Source organism: Pinus tabuliformis, chromosome 9, assembly GCF_031772625.1.
Source record: "Pinus tabuliformis cultivar Carrire ecotype Pingquan chromosome 9, CPIR1, whole genome shotgun sequence".
In the NCBI taxonomy this organism is placed as follows: domain Eukaryota; kingdom Viridiplantae; phylum Streptophyta; class Pinopsida; order Pinales; family Pinaceae; genus Pinus; species Pinus tabuliformis.
In genome coordinates this window covers 1,577,121,983-1,577,146,142 of record NC_142307.1, presented here as the reverse complement: position 1 = coordinate 1,577,146,142, position 24,160 = coordinate 1,577,121,983, and the positions used below count along the sequence as shown (strand labels likewise).

Genomic DNA, 24,160 nt, shown 5'->3' with positions numbered 1-24,160 from the left:
TAATTTGCGTCAATATTCAGAAGAATAACTTGGCTAATGTATGTTAAAAATCAAGTAGGTGAAGTAGATTCAGATTTGTTGCAGTCGGGGTTCCTTTAGTGTAGGAATTTTCACATTCCTAAACTGATAAACTTGCAAAAAACACCATTTCAGACTTTGCGCAGTCAAAACACAGTCATGGTCAAAATTGTCTGCTAACTACCTTCAAGGCACCAAACTCTGCTACAGCTGGTAGTTTTTCCTCCACAACATCCTTATATAAGATGGTTTGGTCATGCACAGGTGGAATCGAACAAGAAATAAGAGTGAAAATTCGAATTTCTCAGGTGCTCTATCTTTGCACAGTCATATTAATTTTTTTTGATGGTTTTCATATAAGGAGGGCATTATAGAAAAAATTGAAACATGGGTTTTGAAGGGAAGAACCTGTGGATGGTGAGGTGTTCAAAAAACTTGAAAAAATTTCACCGAGGAGGCGCCAAGATGTTGGGGAAACTTTACGCAGTATTTGCGCAGTCAGGGTTTGTGCAGTCAACAATGATGAGGGTTTGAAACTGTGAAAATTGCTCTCCTTTCTTTGCTACGATGCATTGCTCGATTTCTCCTTTGGGAAATGAGGGATGTGGAGTGAATTTGGGAAAGGAAATGAGGGGGGAAGAGTATGTAAGAGGAATGATTGATGGGAAATAATGAAGGAAAATGGAATGAGTGAATAGGATGAGTGAAGTGAAAGGGGAGGGAAATCTTTGATGAAGGGATAGTATAGGTGATTAGGTGATTGCAATCGCATTTATCAAGGTGAAGCGGGGGTTTTCAATGGAGGATGATGGTTGCGATTGCGATAAGGAAAAGGGTCTTAAGCCACATTATTACAATATTTACAATTCAATTAATCATAAGCATGATCAATTGCGTTAAGGCGCACTTAGACTAGCATGCCTTTTTAGTTTTTATTTTTTCTATTTTTTCATGGAAATAATTTCAAAAATGAATCATTATTTACATCTCTCAAACCTAAATAATCAGGTACAACAACAACTCATCCTATAAAATTTATAGGACCCTAACAATGGCTCCAATGGGGATGGCATCCTCCTTGTGAGGTGGCAAGAACTCTGTAGACTAGTAGTCTAATCCATTGGGCTAATCCCAAATCTGCGACATGTTCTACCATGAAACCTTTGCGACTGAAAATCTTCAAACTGAAATTAAAACCATTCTGCAAACTGAAATCTGAAATACACACTTGAACTGAAAGCTATACTGCAATCTAAAACTAAAACTGAAAAGAATGCTTCAAAAAGATGCTCAGAGCACTGATCTTATTTGCACCCACCTACTCACTCTAATATGATGAAATGACTGCCATATCAAGTAATAACAAACATCCAATGCAACCAGTCAAGCAAATGGATACTTAACTGAAGTTTGCATTCCCCTACTCTAGGCAGAAAAATAAACTCAAAGAATGGCAACTCAACCTTTCCACTAGATCCAATACATGTATTAATGATTCTGGAAAATTCTCCCTTCACTGCTGACTATAATAAACTGACCAAAGGATCATGGAAAAAATGCAACACAAGATCTTCTGGATGATTTAAAACAGAAAAACAAACCTCATTCCAAATTGTTGTTTTGTTTATGAGTTGAAACTGATTCTCTTCAAATAGAATGGGAGCAAATTGTTTTTCCTTCTTATTATCCATGATAGATAAGCACTCTGAATGTTCTTGAATCTCTGTAATTACAACAACACTATCATATGCAACAGGGATGTCTGAAAAGGACTCTTTATTTAATTCAACATATATTTCAATGGTTGAGTTAGAAAATGACTGGAAAGAAGAAAGAGCTGATTGATTATGCTTATCATTAACTCGTTCACACAAAAGATGGCACGGTAGCTGCATACTTTTATCAATTTCAGGAGAAGGAACATGACTTATAATAACATGCTGTCTTATTTCATCAACAACCAAGGAAGAAACTAAGGACTGAGAATTTTCATGATTTTCTTCATGGGCTACAAATTGAGACAAGAGATGGCATGAAAGAGAATTTGAAACACTGTCTTTGTCTCTGTTTAGGTCATATGAAAACTGAAAATCTTGTTGCAAATCATTATTAGAATCATGAAATAAAACACAGTTTTCATCATGCAAATTTGATTGGTCTTCAGTCATGGAAGAAACACTACTTGTTGGAAATGTCCTTGTGGATCAAGACTATTAAGCTTTGTTGGTTCTTCTTTCTGATCACAATACTGCTGCAAATCAACAAATGAATCTGCAATAATATGCTCAATTACCTTTACTTGATGATTGGCAAGATGACTTTGTTCTTTAATTTCGCCTTCTTTGCTTGAGGTTGCCACAGTGCTAATGTGCTCATCCACAGGGTCTGAAATAACCTCTGCATTTTTACTGCTCTCCTCTTCTTGATCAGGTTCAGGCTGCTGAATTTCTTCCTTAACCTTTGGCTGATCAGTTTGTTGTGCTGCTGCCAGAATTGTTTCCCGTGGGGAATCTTCATGAACATCTAGACTACATACATCATCTGTTTCTTCCAAAAGGGAAGACAATTCAAGCAAGGCTCTTACTTTTTGTTCATGATGTTGAAAATTATTTTCATCCAAAGCTTCTAGTATCTCTTTGTCCATGAACTGATCATCTTCATAGTAACCTTCCAGATATTGAATAAAGCTTTCAAAATGATCACAACTGTTTGAACTAGCAACAAAGATGGATAATCTTCTTTGTATTCCTCATAAAAACAATATGAAAATGCTTTAAAGAACATATACTAGCAGCAGGAAAATTTTCATACCAAGATCTCGCATTTCCCTCCAAAGTTGCCATAAACATCTTCATCAGGCAGTCTTCAGGAAAATGAATTTTTAGCCTATGTACATGCATGTGAAACTTGACCAAGTGTAGAGCAGCATCCTCTTTTTCCTGATCCTTGAATTTTGGTAAATAAGTTTGCCAATCTATGCAAGGCATTCGATTTGGAAATCCTAGAATATGATCTCAATTCATAGGTGCATACCTTCTAGATTGAGAACTCATCTTGATTTCTGGATTTTGCTGCCAATGGAGTCTTTAGATCAACTTGAAACTGTTTGAGTCGCCAGGTGAATGATTCAGCCTTCATATGTTTGATTGTTGTCCACCGTCAACAACTAGATCTAAAACTTGATACTCTTTCCTGAGGAAGATTAAACCGTTCTTCCCCAGTATGGTCGCCACTATGTTATCACTCTATAATTTAATAAGGCTGTGAAATAATTGCAGAGGTAACCACAAAACCACTTTGGAAGTTGGGAATCTATCCCTTCCAACTCCAGAGAGGGATCTCTCTATCTGATTTAGCTATGTTCTTCTGAATAATATTAGGCTAGCTATTAAGTTCAGGTTTGGATTTTTAGAATTGGGTTGGGTTGAAACTGGTAAAATAAGCCATTGGGCAATGGAGTCACAGGTTGGGTTCAATCGAAGACAGGTTTTATAGGCAACCTTACAGGGCAAGGTAGGCACCTTTGCTGGATTCTTAAGGTTGAGGTGTGATTTAGAAGAAAAGATGAAGGAATCAGATTATATCAGAGCAGTTAAGAATTATGATACTAATCATCAAGTAGAAAACATGAAGATTAGTAAGCCGGAAGAAAAGTGTATTTTGCAACAAATTCTGTTTGTTTACTTAGAATAATCCAGAATCAATTACATATGAAAAATAGTGAAAACAAAGATACAAACGTAAATGCACTTCACCAGCATGAGTGACACAAGAATCCTGTAATCGCTGCAACTATATTACTGAAGTTTGATCAAATGAGGCTCTGTGAGCTGCTTTACATTAAAGAGTCTTTCTTCTCCACAGGCTCCAACCATAATGCTTCAAAGTTTGAAGTACGTATACGTGAGTAACAGAAATATCTAATAACTAACCCCATTTTTTTTCATTCTTACATATAATAGGAATTCGAAATTATCACTAAAGTGACCGAATTCCTCTTCAAAATATCAAAGGATAGGTTCAATGAACCTAAAACTAAAATGCAAAAAACAGGGGCTGCATTTATTAAACCAAAACTATTTTAAAACACTAGATAGATGATACTTAATGCTAATACATTCACCTAATACATCCTATTACATGCTTCCATCTCTCAACTGCTTCATATTCCACCTTTTCTTTCAAAAAATTCAAAATCTTGACAATGACTAGGCTAACTGTCATGTCAATTTTCTCTGAAAAACTATAAATATGGGTCTCCAAGTTACCCCCATAGATTTCAAACTATATGACCTGTGTAACAAGTGAGATAGGTTATTATACTTTTGTGTCTTAGGAACAAAAACATTCTCTGGTTTCCCAAAATTCAACTCTGGTTATCCACAAAATATTTTTCAAAATGATGACCCAAATAGAGAAATGTCTGATATTTTTGCATAGTCAAAGTGCAGTAAAGTGCCAAATTTGGTTTTTTGAAGAGGCCTGTTAACCACTGCTGTAGATCCATGGATGGAAGGAAGTGTTCTTTTGTTGATGTAGCTGTGAAACACATTCCTAAACTAATAAACTGCAAAAAACACCATTTCAGACTTTGTGCAGTCAAAACGCAGTCATGGTCAAAATTCTCTGCTAACTACCTTCAAGGCACCAAACTCTGCTACAGCTGGTAGTTTTCCTCCACAACATCCTTATATAAGACGGTTTGGTCATGCATAGGTGGAATCAAACAGGAAATAAGAGTGAAAATTCGAATTTCTCAGATGCTCTGTCTTTGCGCAGTCATATTAATTTTTTTTTTTATGGTTTTCATATAAGGAGGGCATTATAGAAAAAACTAAAACATGGGTTTTGAAGGGATGAACCTATGGATGGTGAGGTGTTCAAAAAACTTGAAAACATTTCGCTGAGGAGGCGCCAAGATTCTGGGGAAACTTTACGCAGTCTTTGCGCAGTCAGAGTTTGCGCAGTCAACAATGATGAGGGTTTGAAACTGTGAAAATCACTCTCCTTTCTTTGTTGCGATGCACTGCTTGATTTCTCCTTTGGGAAATGAGGGATGTGGAGTGAATTTGGGAAAGGAAATGAGGGGGGAAGAGTATGTAAGAGGAGTGATTGATGGGCAATAATGAGGGGAGATGGAATGAGTGAATAGGATGAGTGAAGTGAAAGGGGAGGGAAAGCTTTGATGAGGGGATAGTACAGGTGATTGCAATCGCATTTATCAAGGTGAAGTGGGGGTTTTCAATGGGGGATGATGGTTGCGATTGCGATAAGGAAAAGGGTCTTAAGCCACATTATTACAATATTTACAATTCAATTAATCATAAGCATGATCAATTGCATTAAGGCGCACTTAGACTAGCATGCCTTTTTATTTGTCATTTTTCTTTTTTTCATGGAAATAATTTCAGAAATGAATCATTATTTACATCTCTCAAACCTAAATAATCAGGTACAACAACAACTCATCCTATAAAATTTATAGGACCCTAACATATGGAAAGCTAGATTTGAGCTTCCATAGATTTACTACTACATAATAATAGAACCTTCAGTTGTTGCACCAATTTTCCCAAGTTGGGTTTTTCCGGGGACATTGGTCCAAAAACAAGGGTGTTTTTTTTGTGTGTGCATCTATTCTTCTAGTGTTTTTATTTCTTCCGCAGTATTGTATTTGTGAAGGTTGTAATGTATATGTTTCGATATTTGCCATAGGAAATTGCAAGTAATTTGTTTGATTAATTTAGCAAATACAAGAAACATTATTAGTTGTTGTAGTAGGATTCGAGATCACCGAATTTTGACATATATCTTCTCTGTTGAGTTGCTGCTACTGAGAAAATCAAATTTCTTGGGCAACTGAGTATCTGCATTGGTGTCTACTCCATCCCCACGTCAATTTCCTCTTATAATCAATTGTTGGAGCAACAATGACTTAGATTAAAACATAATCGATGGCTAGGATCATCTCTGAATCGATCCGTGTGAGTTTCTAGATGATTCTCTCCTTATCCCAATCAATACTGATTAATTAACTATATTCCCTAAGTTTAGACTTAGGAAATATTTAAAAAGCGGTTAATAATCTAATTGCGTCACTTCTAGGCGAAATTTCCAGAACCAATTTCTAGGTTTTGGAGATCTCATGTATTCTAGCATGTCCACCAAATTTCACTGCTAGAACACATCCAATGCTACAAAAACTAACACCCCCTCTTAGCGAGGAATGTGTTCTATTTCTACTGCACACCCTGTATCTATATCATCTCCTGTCACGTTGCTGATGTCTGGCCATACTACCCACCAACCACTGTGCAACTATGATATACACTACATCTGTGTTGCTGCTGACACTTCCATACTTATGTCAATACTGCATCTGCACTGCAAATCCCTCTCATATGTTGTTGCTGCAACTGCAACATCTGCCACTGAAAAGCATCCAAAATAGTTTGTCCTTGCTATTGAAACGGGTTCTCCACCATACCCATTTGTTCTCTAAAGATGAATTTAGCTGTCCCTAGAGCTTTCGTGAGTATATATGCAACATGCTCTTCTGTGGGAACATACTGTAGCTGGACTGCTCCACATTGTACACAATCTCTGATGAAGTAACACCGAATATCGATGTGCTTCGACTTGTCATGAAACACTAGATTTTCAGAGAGCTTTATGCAACCCTGATTATCACAGTAGACACTGGTCACCTCCATCCTCTACCTGAACAAGCTTACTAGCAGCTTCCGAAGCCATATAGCTTCGCACATAGCTGTGTTGGCTGCCATATACTCTACTTCTGCAGAGCTAAGTGCTACTGACTTCTGCTTCCTACTACACCAAGAAACCATCCCTGATCCAATACTGAAGCAACACCTAAAGGTACTTTTCCTGTCCACTGAATTGCCTGCCCAATCTACATCCGTGTACCCACAAAGTCCGATGTCATCCCCTCAAGTATATCTCAACCCATACTCGACTGTGTCGCTACCATACCTCAGAATATGCCTCGCTGCTGCCTAATGTACCCTCTTCGGCTCTACCATGAACTGACTTAGGGTATTGACTGCGAAGCAGATATCTGGCCTAGTGTTGACCAAATACATGAGAGACCCAATAAGTTGTCTATACAAGGTGGGGTTGATACCCTTGTCATTTGATGCATCTAGCTTCTCCCAGTTGGTGATCATGGGGGCAGACATGGATCTACAATCCTGCATTTTGAACCTCTTCAGAATATTTGCAACGTATATTCCTTGCCCAAGGAAGATCTCCCCATCCTTCTGCCACACTTCCAATCCTAGGAAATAGTGTATCAACCCCAAATCCTTCATGCCAAATTTTGCGGCCAGGTTCCTCTTGCAGTCTTCTATGAGACCTGATGATCCCGTCAAAAAGAAATCATCCACATGCAAAACTAGAATGAGTGGTTCACCCTCTACCATCAAATAGTAAAGGTTGGGATCTGCTTCACTCTTGACAAATCCCATCTGCTACAAGTAGCTGTCAATCCTACCATACCATGCCTTGGGAGCCTGCTTGAGTCAGTATAGATCTTTCTGCAATCTACACACATGAGTGTGCCTTTCATGAGTCTCAAAGCCCTCTGGTTATTCTATATACACTTCTTCCTCTATCTCCCCGTTCAAGAAGGTCGTCTTGACATCTATATGGTGAACTTTCCATCCCATCTGAGCTACTAGAGATATAACTGACCGGATAGAAGTGTATCTGGAAACTGGGGTGAAGGTCTCCTCATAATCTATCCCTTCTTTTTGTGCATACCCCTTTGCCACACTGTCATCTGCCGCATATTTGATCTTAGAGATCCATCTAGAACCTACGAATGATCTGTCTTCTGGCCTTGGCACTAGCTCGCAAACATCATTCATCATCATAGAGTTATACTCTTCTACCATGACATCTACCAACACCTGATGCTGTGCAGCCTCCTAAAAGTTGGAAGGTTCTGCAACCTGAGCCACCAATGCTTGGTACCTGTCAAGCTATTTGTGTTGTCTTTTGCTCGCCCTAGGAGTTCTAATAAACTCCTCTGCATCTCTCAATTTCTGACGAACCTCTCTATTGGCTCAACCACTAGTCATGGGAGGTTCAACCAGCTCCTCCTCATCCTGTCTCTACTGCTCCATCTGCTGAGAACTCCCCAAATTTCCTACACCCGAGGAAATACTAGTATTGGTCACAGTAATTGATCCTTGTGACTGTCCCATTGGCTGCCCCTATGGCTGGACCAAAGGAGCTTCTACTGACTGATTCTGATCACCTGCAGGCATCTCACAAGATCTCCTGAAACCTTTGTCCTCCATGAAATTCACATCTTGCCTTACTATAATCTTCCTATTGCTAGGAATGTAGATTATGTATGCCTTTGAGGTTTCGATATACCCAATGAAGAACCCCTTTTTTGCAATTTGATCTAGTTTGGTACGTTTATCTTTTGGCACGTGACAATAAGCAATGCTGCCAAAAATTCTGAAGTCACTAGCTTCTGGCTTTTTCCCTATGAAGACACCTTCTAGCATTTTCTTCCCCAATGCTCTATGAGGAGTCCTGTTCTAAATATATACTGTTATGTTACATTCTTCTTCCCATAGAAATCTGGGTAGATCCTGATCATATAACATAGCCTTTGCAGCTCCAACAATGGTTATGTTTTTCTGCTCCGCTACACCATTCTGCTGTGGATTATATGGAGTTGTCCATTCTCTCTTGATGCCTTCCTTCGCACAAAAATTTGTGAAGTCTTTATCAATATATTCTCCACCATTATCTAAGAAAAGCACCTTGATCTGCTTCCCTGTCGCATTCTCCACAAGAGCCTTAAACCTCTGAAACGATCGAAGACCTCATATTTGATCTTCAAGAAGTAGATCAAGGTTTCCTTGGAATAGTCGTCAATAAAGGTGACGAACTATTTGGCACCACTGAGAGCTTGAGTGGACATCAGGCCACAAATATCTGAATGTATGAGTCCTAACACACCATCAACTCTGCTTTCACTTCTTGGAAATGCTGCCTAAGCGTACTTCCCAAGTATGCATCCTCTACACACATCATCGTGTTTCATGCCAAGTTCAAGAACCCCTGTTACCATTTCTCTAAGAGTCCTAAGTGCTACATGGTGTAGATGTCCCATTCTCCTATGCCATAACTCATTCAACTCCTTCCCACTGCTACTGTCACTGCCTATTAGTGCCAATGGAGAATCAATTTGTAACCGATACAATCTGTTACTTCAAACTTCAATCTGTCTTACCTTTTTCCAGCTTGGGTGTTTGACATACACTTTCTTTCCTATGAAGTGAATAACATACCCCTTATCCTGCAACTAGGATACTGAAATCTGGTTCATACCCAATCCTGGCACATGTAATACATCTGTAGCGTTGGTGCTTGCTCCTAACTCCCTCTAAAAATCTATGGCACCTCCCTACTGAAGTACATTTCGTTCTATTTCCCATAGTAATTTGGAAATCCATTTGCTCCTCTTTGTAGCTAGAGAAATATTTTCTAACCCCTGTCTTGTGCGCTGATGCTCCACTGTCTATATACCAAACTTCCTGTGAAGTTGATCCTACTAAGCAAGCAAATTCGTCCTCCAATCTGGAAGACAAATTTGAAGTCTCATAAATGTTACCTCTATCCATGGTTACACTGAAGAATTTATACTGTGCTATTCCTATTTTCCACCTTGACATTGGCTCTACTCTAGCAACCTGCTGCAAAACCCTCTGCATTCAGCTAGAGATCCGCCCAACGAAGGTACTAAGCTTCTCCCTCTGCCTCTGGAATTACTCGATCTGGAAGAATCAATTTTTTCTGCCCTACACTTAAAAAAATTGAACTTATACAAGTAATTCGGCCTCCTAGCAAAATAATTGTGTTGCCCTTAGGAATTTCGGCTTACTGCCGACAATGAGTAGCAAAATTCCTTCTCTCTTCGCCTCTGAGCTCTCCGACTGATAAATTGTGCTATGATACTATGTGAATTTCTTATCTATTGCAGCAACTGAAAATAATTCTTCTAACTAAAAATTTAATTATGCAGTTTATTTGCTATTGCAAACAACGAATAAAATCACAACTGAAATGTTCACCATAAAAAAACCACGAAAAATGAAATACTGAAAACTGAGAAATTCTAGCACACACAAAAGAATTTTGACACAATTATTTATGGAAAATTGTCCCTAGAAAAATCCAATGTGGGAAACTGGTGCAGCAGATGAGTGTTTTATTATTATTCTTTTGTAGCAATTCTAAGTATAATAATTTAGATGCCCAACTGGCAATCTAATCTGAAGAAAATACTAGAAAAAATATCGTGAGAATTTTCCCTCACACCACAACTATTTTCTACCTTCGAAATTTCCTCCCTAGCCTATGTGCTGAGCTCCCTGCATCACCCTTTGCGCAAAGCTTACGTTGGCCCTCTACAAATTTCAGCCTTCCTTTCTTTGCCTCTTCCAAGGACTAGAAATCTTCCTCCTGGAATGTTGTTGCCATCCTCTTCCACCTGCTACTTACCCCCTGGCTCTATCTTCTCTATTGAGCTACTGCTACTGAGAAAATTAAATTGCCTGGGCAACTGAGTATCTGCACTGGTGTCTACTCCATCTCCACATCGACTTACTCTTATAATCCATTGTTGGAGCACCAGCGGCCAAGATTAAACCATAATCGATGGCTAGGATCATTACTGGATCGATCCATGTGAGTTTCTAGATGATTCTCACCTTATCTCAATTAATACTAATTAATTAACCATATTCCCTAAGTTTAGACTTAGAAAATATTTAAAAAACGGTTAATAATCTAATTGAGACACTTCTAGGCGAAATTTCCAAAAACGATTTATGGGTTTTGGAGATCTCATGTATTCTAGCCTCCACCAAATTTCATGGCTAGAACACGTCCGATGCTACAAAAAATAACATCGTCCACTTCCATGTACTGAAGGACAAGAGGAACAAGCTAGAAGCTTTAGGAAACAAAGGTTCTTTTGCTGGTTACTATGAAAATTCTAAATCTTATCGAATAAATGTACCTGGTCAAAGGAATATAGAGTTTAGCTGGGATGTGACATTTGATGAAGATGATGCCCTTGGGAAAGCAAAGGACACTCCTCCCCTTGCCAGTGTTGGAAGATAGGATAATGCCATGTATGAACAAGAAGAGTCTCCTATGCCTGAGCTACAACCTGATCTTACTGATGATCCCATGGAACCCAATGGAACCCTTTGATCCCCCTCTATGTGATCCTCCTACTAGAAAGAGACCATTATGGCTTCGTGACACTGTACAAGATGTTGAGGGACATGCTACTGCAAGAGGAACCTTTAGGGAAAGCAAGAAACCATGTTGATATTAGGGATATGTTGTAGCTATGAGCAACATCATATAGGCTAAACTATGCACCTTTGAAAAAGAAGTGAAAGAGCAGGGATGAAAGGATGCTATGGCAGAGGAATATGAATCCATCATGAAAAATGAGGTTTGGGAAGTGGTTTCGAGACCCAAAGGGAAATCTATTTTGACTTCAAAATGGATTTACAAAATCAAGCATGGTGTTGATGGAAGTTTTGAAAAGTATAGGGCGCGGTTTGTGGCTAGAGGATTCTCCCAGAAAGAGGGAGAAGACTATAATGATATTTTTTCACCGGTTGCCTGATATACTACCATTTGATTGATCGTTCTCTTGCTACTAGCCAAGGATGGACACTACACTAGATGGATGTGAAAACCACGTTTCTACTTGGCGTACTCAAAGAAGAAGTATACTTGGAGCAACCACAGGGCTTTGAAGTACATGACAAGAAGACCCATGTATGTAGGTTGAAGAATGCACTTTATGGACTGAAGCAAGCCCCTAGGGATTGGAATGCCCACATTGATAGCTATCTGATGAAGCTTGGATTTATGAGAAGCAATGCTGACCTGAATCTCTACTTCAAAGTTGTCCAAGGTATGCCCTTGATTTTGGTATTATATGTTGATGATTTATTCTTGACAGGTGGAGAGCCTCTTATTCTCCAGTGTAAGAGGGAGCTGGCCTCTGAGTTTGAGATGAAAGACCTTGGTTTGATGCACTATTTCCTGGGCTTAGAGGTGTGGCAAAGACTGGATGAGATTTTCCTTTCTCAAGGGAAATATGTTGTTAAGCTATTAGAGAGATTTGGTATGGTGGAATGCAAGTCCATGGCCACACCAATGGAGATGAATTTTAAGAAGCTATGTGGTGAAGCTACAAGACTTGATTTGGAAAATCCCTCTGAGTACCGACAGTTGATTGGGGCACTGATGTTCTTAGTGAACACTAGACCAGACATATGTTTTGTTGTCAACACTCTGAGTCAATTTATGACTAAGCCACTACATGCACACTGGGTTGTTGCTAAGCATGTGTTGAGATACCTGCATGGGACTGTTAATCTTGGATTGAGATATACTACCGGGGACATGAGACTGTATGGATACATTGATGCTGACTAGGCCAGAAATGTTGTTGACCGGGAAGAGCACATCAGGGTGTTGTTTTAGCTTGGGGTCTTCCATGATATCTTGGTTGAGAAGGAAGCAGAAGTCTGTTACTCTTAGCATGACTGAGGCTGAGTATATTGCTGCTACCATGGCTAGCTGTGAGGAAGTATGGTTGATGAAGCTCTTTAGAGAGCTGTTTGAGCAAGTACTGGATACGACTGTGATATATCGTGACAACAAGAGTGGGATTTGAATTTCTGGGAATCCCGTGTTTCACGACAAGTCCAAGCATATTGAGATTAGATATCACTATATCTGAGATACGGTGCAAAGAGGAGTTGTAAGACTCCACACTTCGATTGATGAGCAGATAGCTGACATATTTACAAATCCCTTGCCAAAAGGGAAGTTCATGGTCTTTAGAGAGCATCTTGGACTGGTGGATGTGACCCTTCCAGGAAGTGGTCACGACTGATCGAGAACACTGAGCTATGCTCTTCCCCCCTGTTTGAGCTCCCAGGGTTGGAATGGAGCCAAAGAGCTCCTAGGGTTGAGATAACTCTTGGACAATAGGATAGATTGTGATCCTTACCTCCCATGGTAAGTGGTATCCTACCTATTGTCACTATAGGGTGTGTGTGATCCTTGTCAATTTATGACAAGTTGGGTATCCTCCCCTACCATCAAGTCTGGGACTTGACAGAGTATACTCCAGTATGCATCCTATCCAGAAAGTTGGGTTTGTTGGGATTGCCATCCATCTGGCCAATGGATGAGGAGATACTTGGGTGTGTGTGATCCTTTGCACTAGTAAGTTGGGTATCCTCCTCGAGTTAAAGGATGCAGGTGTTCTACCACTTGATTCTTGAGGGTTAAGTTAGGGTAGCATCGGATGTGCTCTAGCCATGAAATTTGGTGGAGAGGTTAGGGCACATGAGATCTCCAATACCCAGAAAGGCTTTGGGCAGATTCTAAACAGATCAGGAGATATTAAAATAATTAATATTTTTAATGGAGTCCCTAAGTCTAAACTTAGGGAAAATAAAATATTAATGTGTATTAATATGAATCTCTGTTAGAGTGGTCCAAAAGACATGGATCAAGCCAGATCTAATCTTAGTCGTTGATTAGGGACTTAATCTCGGCCGTTGATATGTAAACAGGAAAAGTATAAGAGGAGGCTTGAGGGTCACTTGGAGATTACACCAGAGTGATCAGTCATTCTATTATCTAGAGCGGGGTTTGCTAAGAGAGATAGAATCAGTGATCGGAGAGTAGCTGAGGGGCATTGAGTACAAAGAGGCAAAGAGGCAGAGATAGTGCCAGGAGAGCAGCAGAACAACCATAGAGAGAGACGCATGAGTAGCCAGTGCTCACGCAGGGCCACATAGAGGCAGCTAAGTGCTGTGCAGAGCACCAGAGAGGCCAGAGTAGCTGACACAGAGGCTTAGAGAGCTAATGCAGGGCCTCTTGGGGCTGACGTGGGGCCAGCACTGGGCTAGGAGAGGCTGACGCAGTCTAGGTTGGGTAGACGCTGGGGTTTCTGGGGTAGATTGGTGCTTAGTAGCTGCCGGAAGGATTATCCGAGGTTTCAGCCAGTAGATTTGTAAGAAACTAAGAGGTATTACTGCCAAGGAAATTCTCTGTTGGGTAGGCCAATTTCGGCACCCAGATTGTACTCTGATATTGCTTAATAAGAAAACCCTCAGATAGCTGCACCAATTTTCTTGCATTGGGTTTTTTGGGGACATTAGTCCAAAAATAATGGTGTCATATGGTGTGTTTGTTTCTGTTTCTTTTTAGTTGTTGATCTATAATATGTTGAGCATGCACTAGTGTTTATTTGCAGTATTTACATTGTAAATAACTTGTTAAGGAAAATAACAAGTAGGTAGGAATAAATCAGATAAAGTGCATGGAAGGTTTCTAACTAAGTAAACTTAGAAACTTCAACATTAAGTTGGGAAGATCAATAAAAATATGATAGACTCTGATCCTTACCTCTCATGGTAAGTAGTATCCTGCCTATTGTCAATGGATATAGGGTCGCATATTGATCTCCCCTATGATGATTCTTCTTGTTTAGATTGAGAGTGTTCAATAGATGAGCAAAGATGGGATATGATATGATACAATGATGAAGTTGGCAAGACATCCGAGATGAGACCTATGATGCGGTCGAAAATTTCTTCCTAGCTGAGAGGGAGTGTTGAAAATTGGCAGCTGAGGGAGAAATTCCCTCCTTGGAGAAGCCTGGAAAACCCTAAGGAGACCTTACTTTCCCTTGGAAAAAATTGATTTGCACATGGGAAAATATTATTTTTGTTGTTGGATCAAGTCAACACAAAAAATTCAAGTCAGCCTAAAGGAGAAATTCCACCTCCCCAACCACATATAAATACGCCACACTTGGCATCACTTGGAGACATCACATCACACATCTTCTCTTCATTTGATTGGTTCGTACACTTTTGAAATTGCAGGGCTGAGTTCACATGTGCGAAGGAGAGAGAGTGTAATTATGTTGACTTCTGTTTTTGGGATTGTTTGACTAGTGTTGACTTGGAGAGTTTTGACTTTGTTTGACTTGGTTTTGGATCTATTCTTGGAGGCCGAATTCAGGAGAGACAAGACCAAATTTTTCTGGACACTTTTACCAGCATTGACCACAGATCTAAGGCTAGGGTTTTTTCAATTCAAAACTTTGACTTTGACCATAATTTGTGGGCAGAATTTTTGTGACTATTTTGACAGAGTTTGACTAAGGGAAGGAGGCCACATTCTTTGATCGGGTGACCAAACTTTTTGGACTTGATTTGACCGTTGACCAAGGATTGGTTTGGGCTGTGTTGACTGCTATTGACTTTGACTAAAAAATTGTAGAATTGGTATTTGATCAGATTTGACTTTTATGCTCATATTGGATTCTATATTGGTTGGTTGACTTGGCTTGTCAAGGCTATGAACTTTGACTAGTTATTGGATGTACTTGGACTATGTATCTCTGCTGAACATTTGATGAACATCTAATAAAAGAAGAATCTGGTTATGGTTTTCCCCCTTGTGGGGTTTTTCCCTGGTCTTTGACCGAAAATCTCTTTGTCCCTATTGTTCTTGGTTGTCTTCTATTGTGCATATTGTTTACTGTTCTATCTACAATTTCTTAATGCTATTGGGTGATTGAAAAGAAACTAGAATATTTATTGCTATTGAAAGAATAATTTTTTAAAGTGATTGTTACAACATAGAACATTGGAAAATTAACAGAATGCATCCATGATTGTTAACCAAAATAGACTACAAAAATTTATTTGCTCACTCAACAATGCACTACATATCATGTATGTGTATGGGATTGGATTTAAGATTGGTATTATACCTCCCATTGTAGAAGTGGTCAAAGTGAATAACAATAGAGTCACATGGGTTACAAAGGAAGGGTCAATATGAGGAAGTTTAGGTAATGTCCAAAAAGAAATCACTAAATGATCAATCAAAGGATTGATAGTAGATACTTGGAGATAAAGGATTTTCAAAGAAGGGAAACTATTGGCTAAAACATAATCAAGCACACCAATCCAACAAAAGGAAATAAGGTATAAGTTGCCAAAGTAAGGGAAGTGATTAGTACCATTAAGAATGACCATCTCATGTGACTCCCCTAAATTGATCAAAATCCTTCAATTAGTGGTGAAAATATAGTCATATGGTTGTTTGTGTAGCCCCATATCTTGGTGATTAGTGGTGTGGATCTTAAAAGGATTTAAGGAGATGTAATGGCTAGAATATTGTAGCTGGTTTGTGTGAGCATTAAGTCACTCAGGGAAATGATGTTGTTTAAAGTGGGGAAGATTATAATCTCAAGCTATAAATCCCAAAGTGTTGAGTCACCATTCATTGAAAGAGAATGTCAAGAATAAGCCCTAAGAGTGCAGGGGAGGTAATAAGCTACAATGAGTGGGGAATTCTTTTAATTTTCTTCCTTCCTCTAGTGAAATTCATGTAAACTTCGAAAACATATTAAACACTTGTAGTTGAATAAAGGGGGACAAATTCTTTTGAAATAAGCAATCCCACTTGGACTTTTGGATCCGTGATGGATCTATGATCTAGATGCATTTAAATCCAAGAATAGCCTATGTAAATGGACAATAGTTTCTCATGTGTTTCTTTGAAGAAAAGGGTGTGTCCATGAAAAACATGATTTGAAGAGCGTACAAAGAAGAATAATGTGCCACTATGACTAAATATTGCAACTAAAATGACAAATTGAGGCTTTCTTCCATGGACTCAAAAAGAGGTAGATGGAATTGATTGAAGGTTAGGCCACCCTATTGGAGGTGAGTCTTAAATTCAAGTGCTAAAAATTTCAAATTACACCCAATTCCCCTTGTTTCCTTACATCACTCACTTTGACTCTTTTCTCCTCGAGTTATTTATTTTGAAGCCTAGTTAAATTTTGGTTCAAATAGGTTTTTAGAGCTAACTGAATAACTTTTTCTTCAACCGTAGGACCTCTAATTTCTCATGTGACAATAAAAATGTTAATATGTGAGTTATCATGGTTGAACCAAATTCTAACCCTAGCAATACTCGTCAAAAAAAAAATTCAGTGTAGAGAAGTTGTTGTTGTTTGAGTTACATCCCCATGTTTGATCAATTCCTAAACTCACACTTCAATGGATTTATGTTGTCTTTGTCTTCCTTCCTTAATTTTGGGATAAATGACAACATTTAGTAAAAAGGTTCTTTGGAGTTTTACAAGGCTTTAACAACTTGGACTCAAGAGGTAGTGCTTACGGAGTCCATGTTAGCAACCCTTGCATGATTCCTCCTCCAGAGGGCAATAATGGTCATGAATGTAAATATTGTAATATAAAATATATTAACTTTAATGTTAAAATAAGAGGCTTTCTTTCCTTGGTTATCTAGGTAGCCCCAGTTGATGTGCATGGGTTAAGATCAAATTTTCTCTGTGCCCTACACTCTAGGGTACTACTTGCTAACTTCGATATTTAAACACCTTGGTTTGGCATCTACAAAAGATTTTAAGTTGCTTCTAGAACTTAAACTATAGCTAAACAAGGGGGCCCTTGTTATAAAGTGGCACCTATTAGTTATCCAATTTGAAAAATGGCATCTACCACTTTCTGATGGCCAAATAGGGGGGATTTTCTAGATCAATATCTTCAATTTTACTAAGATCCTTGTTATTGCTTGTTGCCTACACCTACCTGTTAGTGAGGAAAGCCTTCAACCCCACAAGGTGTGGTTGATGGCAATAACTAAGAGAGGGGGATGTCACATATTCCCGACTCTCTTTGTTTAAGCTATCTCCTAGGTTAGCTAAGGGGGTGGTCCCTAAATAGAAAACTAAGTTAAAAAATGTGAGTTTTCTAGGAGATATTAGAGTGAAATGGATTAATTTTTTGAGATTACAAGCAAATATAATATGAGCAATATGAGCTAAAATCAACTTCAATAACCATCAACACATGAGATAATAATAAGCATATGTAAAACCAGTGCCTTCAAAATATTACTCAAAATAAAATAAGGTGTTTCAAATTGAAACAAAAGTAATCCTGAAAATGAAACAAAAAATGTTAGCAAGATCAATACAAGATATTAAAATAATTTCAAGATATATGATCACTTATTAATCCAAAGCATACAAGGAAAGAATATCTTGCAAAGGAAACCAATTAGAATTCTACTTGCACAATGAGATAATACTTGCCCAAAGTATCCAATTCAACACATATTCATAAATGACAAGTGTAATGACTATTTGAAAGTAAAACAATGAGACGTGTTAATATAAAATGCACCTAACCTAAAGTTGGATGCAATTATCTTGGTTACTTTTAATCTAAATTCCTAACCTAGGTGAGATATTTTCCTTTTGAGATTTTACCAAAGGGTAAAAATCGGGGTGACTATAAGAAAGAGGGGCCGAGGACATGGTGGTGTAATTAATGATATCCTTCCCCTAAGTCTTACTAGCCAACATGTGCTTTCGTTCCTACAAGGGGACAAGCCACCTTCATAACTACAGGGTCACATGCCTTTACCTTATTTCGTATCAATTGGAAGAACTTTCGAAGGAAATCTTTTTCCTATGATTTTTATCAACCAAGCTTATGCTTGGAGGTTAATTTTTTTAAAATGCAACTAAATTAGAATGCCTAATATGATATACAAGTGAGATTGTAAGTGTTATGTAAAAGATGGAAATTGCTTCAATTAAATATGCTCCACAAGATCACTTATATAGTTTCTCAAGTAAACACAAGATGCATAAGCTTCATGAACAATTAAAATTGTGAGTTGCTAAAGATAAATGATGAACCAATAACAAACTAAAGCAAATGAAGCTTGAAATGCATGTAAAATTTCTCAATGTAAATTGCAAATGCTTTGAAAATAAATTGAGATAAAATTGATGCCCACAATAGCTTTGCAAAAAAAAACTTTAAACTTGAGAAAAAAAGATTAGCTTGACATGAAAGTAAATAGTTGCTTTGGAAAATAGACTTGTCCAATACACAATGCTTCAATATACTCAAAATGGAAATATTGCATAACAATAAAGCATGAATTATTTAGACAAGTGTCAAGCTAAATGTATCAAAGTTTGCTAGAAAATGATAGAAATGTTTGCATAAAGTAAGAGTAGATTGCTTTGCAAATGGAAATGTGAACTTGAAACTTGTAGCAACAATGATAAATGGTGCAAGCTTAAAGCATGTAGCAAACTTGAAAAATAAATGTGATTTGTGTTACTTCCCAATTAGAGCATGCATATGTGTGAAAAATGAAATCAAATGTTAACAATCAATCCACCCACAAGCCTTTCTCCCTAAATGGAGAAATAGGATGCCATGGGTAAACCCATGCTCCCACAACAAAAACAGAAATTTTATTATTATGATGTTACAATGAGGTTAGAGCCTCTTAGAGGGCTGCCCAAGGAGTAATGGAAAGATACAATGTGAGATCTTGAAACAAGAAGGAAATCCCTTCAAGCTATGGGAGCCTCAAGAGGGATGAAATGATTCTACAATTAGAGAATACAAACTCCAAAATGATGTACAACCTAGCCTCCTTCTCAAACTCTCCTAATGCCCACGACCTCCTTGGAATGAGTCTTGAAGCTTGAGAGGACCTACAAGAAAGAATGTTAGGGCTGCAAAACTAAAACAAAAGTTAGTGTGAAAAAGAGAGCATGTAAGTGAGTGATAATGCTACAAAATAATATACAAAAACTAAATCAAGTGATGGGAAAAGACCCCATCACTTGTCTAACTTATAAGAAGATCTTGATTAGCTAGGTAAAGAGATGAAATCACAAGAGTAGAAGATGTAGGTTTGCTTGAAATAATTGACTTAAGCATAAACTATGTCAAAAGGATCCCTGCAAAATCAACATATTCGAAAAATAAGCTTATGAGATTCAAATAACGATAAGAGCTCCTTGAAAGCTACGCCACGAGTGGGTTGGTCTCTTGAAGACTTCCCCTCACGCTTGCTACTTGATCCAAAGATGTCCTTTACGAAAACTTCAAATGCACATTAGTTCATATGGATTAAATCAATAAACAATGACAGAAGAAATCTAGAATTTGTATGAAAATAGATAGAGTTGTCTAGTCTAGAGCATATCAAATAACCAATTGCAAATGTAAGATAGTTGTACATTCACAATTCTATAAAAGTATATGAGAAAATGAAATGAAATTAAACACAAATAGAGAATTACACCATCATTGAGCCAAGCACAAATTCCAAGAGAGAAACACCCATGAATGAACTCCAAAGTCTTTTTATTCAAATGAAGATCAAGTGTACATAGAAGTAGAGCTTCCCCAAGCACAATAGCTCGTAGCAAAAAATACATAATGGGAGCTCAATGGCTCAATTTATAGAAGAATGGAGAAGATCCCAATGTAGAAGTGATTAAACAAGTGGCAAAGGATTGACAATCCCAATGCCAAAATCAAATTACAAGTGGCAAAGATGATTGTCCCATGTGTTTCCAAACTATTGGTGTGATTTCTTTGTTGGTTGGTATGTACTTCACTTGAGCTTCAATGTGCTAGTTCAGCTGCTGGTCAAGTGTAGACATAACTGTAAAGTGTGGTAGACAAACTCCCTTAAAAATATGTGTTGGTTGCCACCACAGGCAGCGTATATCCTTTTCCCATGTGCAAATCTCTTGAGGCTACCATGTGCAATCGAGTGGGTAAGAAGGGGAGACACACTCCCAATGAATCTTCAACAAAGAACCACGCTCTGCCACCTCTAACAAAATGTTGTTCATACTCTCTGTAGACTGTTGTGTGACTGTGCGGATGCCGATAGGTCTGATCTGCATGTACTTGGCTGGATACTCACATAAACAAGAGGGCACGCTCTAGTTCAATTGAAATCAACTTCTCATCCAAATCTACGTGGAGTATCCAATTGGCATGTGCATGAATTCCTTGTTTGGCTGCGTGGAGTTCATTTGGCATGTGCGTATTATCCCAAGCATAGCATATTTCCCTTTGATTAATGTTAACCATGCATTGAGACAAAGGTGGAAGGTGAAGTGGGTCCCCTCCCCATTACTTTCCACCTTAGACTTTTATAACATTTGATTTGAATTAAATCAAAGTTTGAACTTTTACCCATACATATGCCTCATGAGCGCAACATGGAAAATTTTGACTTGTTTTGACTTTGTAATTGAGTCTTGTTTGGTGGGCCCCACATGATTGCCACATCACCTTGGACTTTCGTTGGAATTGCCATGCCACTTGTTTGACGTTTTCTGACTTTGGAAAAATTTCTAATTTTTTCCAATTATTGATTTTTTTGAATTTTTTCCTCATTTTTGCCACTGACAATAAAAAAGTTGGCTTTTGAAGGATTATAAGTCGTTTTTGACCCTCAAAGTGGGTCTTAGGATAATGTTAGGCCTCTGTGGATAAATTTTGAGTAGTCACACGCCCTATACATTTGTGAAGACCACTTATTTACATCATTACATAGAAATTAATTAAAAAATTTCATTTTGCGAGAAAGTTTTAATTATTAAAAAATTCTACTTAGACCTAGTCAAATTTCACGAAATTTCAAAGATGACCTAGCATGGTAATATACGTTGATTCTAGACATTAAGATGCATTAGGGGCTCAACCTTCAAGCCGTCACTCCATCTTTGGGGTAATGCAGTTATTGAAAATCCTAGAAAATTATTCGCCGCTTAAAAGAAAGAATAATTAACCAAGTAAAAAAAACACTCCAAGGTGTATTCACTTGTTGATCCAGTCCCAACACCCTAGGCCTATTACATGACTTTATTCATCATGCTAGTAACATTTATACAATATCCTCGTAGGGCTGCAAAATTTGAAGACTGAAGAAGAAGCGGAGTTGAAAAACTTTGGTGATATGATAATCTCTAATGATACAAAGAGTCTTTGATACATCCTTAAGCATGGAGTCTTAAAAAAATCTACAAGTGCCACTCCAGTGGTCAACCATCCCAATCCTAATTGGCCAAATTAAGGCTATAAACTGTAAGTGTGGTTCCAACTATTTCATCAACATTCAGCTGTGACCCTTTGGGTCTATCACATTTAACTATAAGCCGCATTCAAAATTATAGATAATGCGTCCTATATGCAAACAACTAATCTCATATACATAAGTTGAAGACTATTCGTCTACAAATATCTTCACGTGTAAAAGTATTTTAACATATGGGTTGTAAGATATAAACTGTTATGTTACTACTGAAATTCTAAACTTCAGAATTTTTTATTTTGAATACCCAAGAGAAATGAGGGAACTGTCCACGTTACCTGCCCCTGTATAGTAATTTATTTTCCCTTAACATATGATAATGTGTGATTTTTTTGTTTCATTCGTTTTGTATGAAGGTTTTTCCAATCATTATTATCAGCGTCAAAAAAGTGTTTGAAAATATTTTATTAATGTGAAAAACGCAGAATAGAAAATTTATTTGGTAATAAACAATTATGATTTTCTAAACAGCAAACACAGAAATATATTGGATAGAAATGTTCATGAAACAATGAAATACTCACGCTATAGAATTTGTTGTGTTTTGCTTGTAGCTTTTCCAACGCCATTTAAGTAACCTTACGAATGGACTTCAACTATCAGAGATATTGGCACCTCCAACAATTGGAGCTGTACGGTTTTCAAATCCTCTTCTAGCTACTCTTAATGAACTTACCTTTTTCTTGTACAATAACTTCCTCAATTTGAAATGAACCCTATGTAGTGAGAATCAATAAGGAGATGGAGTTGAATTAGAAGTTTTCAAAAGTTTGCGTCTAGCTATCATTTTCTTGTATGGTTTTAGTATTTTAAATTCCTATTAATAGTGCATGGTGTGTAAACAATTTATCATCTCACACACACAAAGTTAATTCATTGCAGATAAGCTTGTATTTTCTTATTGAAAATGCTCTTGTCCTAGTAATAAGCAATTGCTAAACATTATTGACAAAAATAACTACCAACTGCTAAACATTATTGACAAAAATAACTACCAACAGAGACATCTACTTGTAAATAAACAAGTAAATATATCCATAAAAACCCCACTCTTTAATCATGATATATGCACAAAGAATAAATTGTTGCTTGCACATGCAAGATAGGCATATGACTAGAGATGAATATCTAGTTAACCCATTTAAATTGCTCACATTTATAGTAAAAGAATTAGAAAGTGGACGCTATATATCTCATTTTATCATGTTTAGTTAGAAGACTGATTTTAGAGTCATCATTTCCATCCAAAGCAATAGGCGCTGCATACATGGTACTATTTGTTTATGTTTTTAATGAGAAATCAACTTTTTGATTAATGACCCAGGAAAATATTGCCTCAACATCGAAACATCCTTGTACATTTAGCCCTTCATTTTCTGAAAAAAGATCATCATCATATTATTCAATACAAGTAGCGTGCAACCTCAATAGATAATTGGACCCTACCCTCGTAATTTTTATTGTTTAATTGAATATCATAAAAGTGTTTCTAAAACCTTATAAAATCACCACGCAACACTCCTTAGAAATCACTGAAAATGGCCTCTGCTTTCTAACACCAGGCCACCGTCAAGAAGACGTTTTTATGCCTTAGACTTGTCTAGAGCCTAAGTCAAGATGGCTCAACACACTAGATCACGTTCAAGAATAAGTTTATATGCCCTATAATTGTCTAAACCCAAGGTCACAATGGCCCAACTAACCGAGTGTAATTTCATTCTTGTCAAACTTAACCATCTTACCGCTATGGTTTTAACTTTCACTAGTGACTACCCTCAATATGTATAATCGTACAAGTTTAATTTCACTCTTGTCATACCTAACCATTTTACCCCTATGGTTTTTAATTTTCACAGCCCACCACCATCATTCTGAAGGTATCTCAATATATATAATTGTGCAGGAATAAGTATTGATCAATTATGGTTGGACTCTGGCGTATAACTAGGAAAAATCAGAGGTCTGGAAACCCTTATGTTTACATGAAATCATGTAGTATTAATAAACATAGGGGTGCATTTTCACTGAGAAAAAAGCATGTGAAAAACTATCTACGACAGTCTTTAGTACT

The 24,160-nt window shown here is 37.7% G+C and overlaps 1 protein-coding gene across 2 annotated transcripts in view; it reads left to right on the top strand.

Annotated features, from left to right (window-relative positions):
* LOC149154712 (protein PIN-LIKES 7-like) overlaps positions 1-24,160 on the top strand; it is a 306,565-nt gene that overhangs the window by 195,494 nt on the left and 86,911 nt on the right. For both annotated transcript variants that reach the window (XM_089440625.1, XM_089440626.1), the window contains exon 7: positions 22,644-22,721. In XM_089440625.1, coding sequence (XP_089296751.1) covers positions 22,644-22,721 — 78 coding nt within the window. The remainder of the gene's footprint in view (positions 1-22,643; positions 22,722-24,160) is intronic.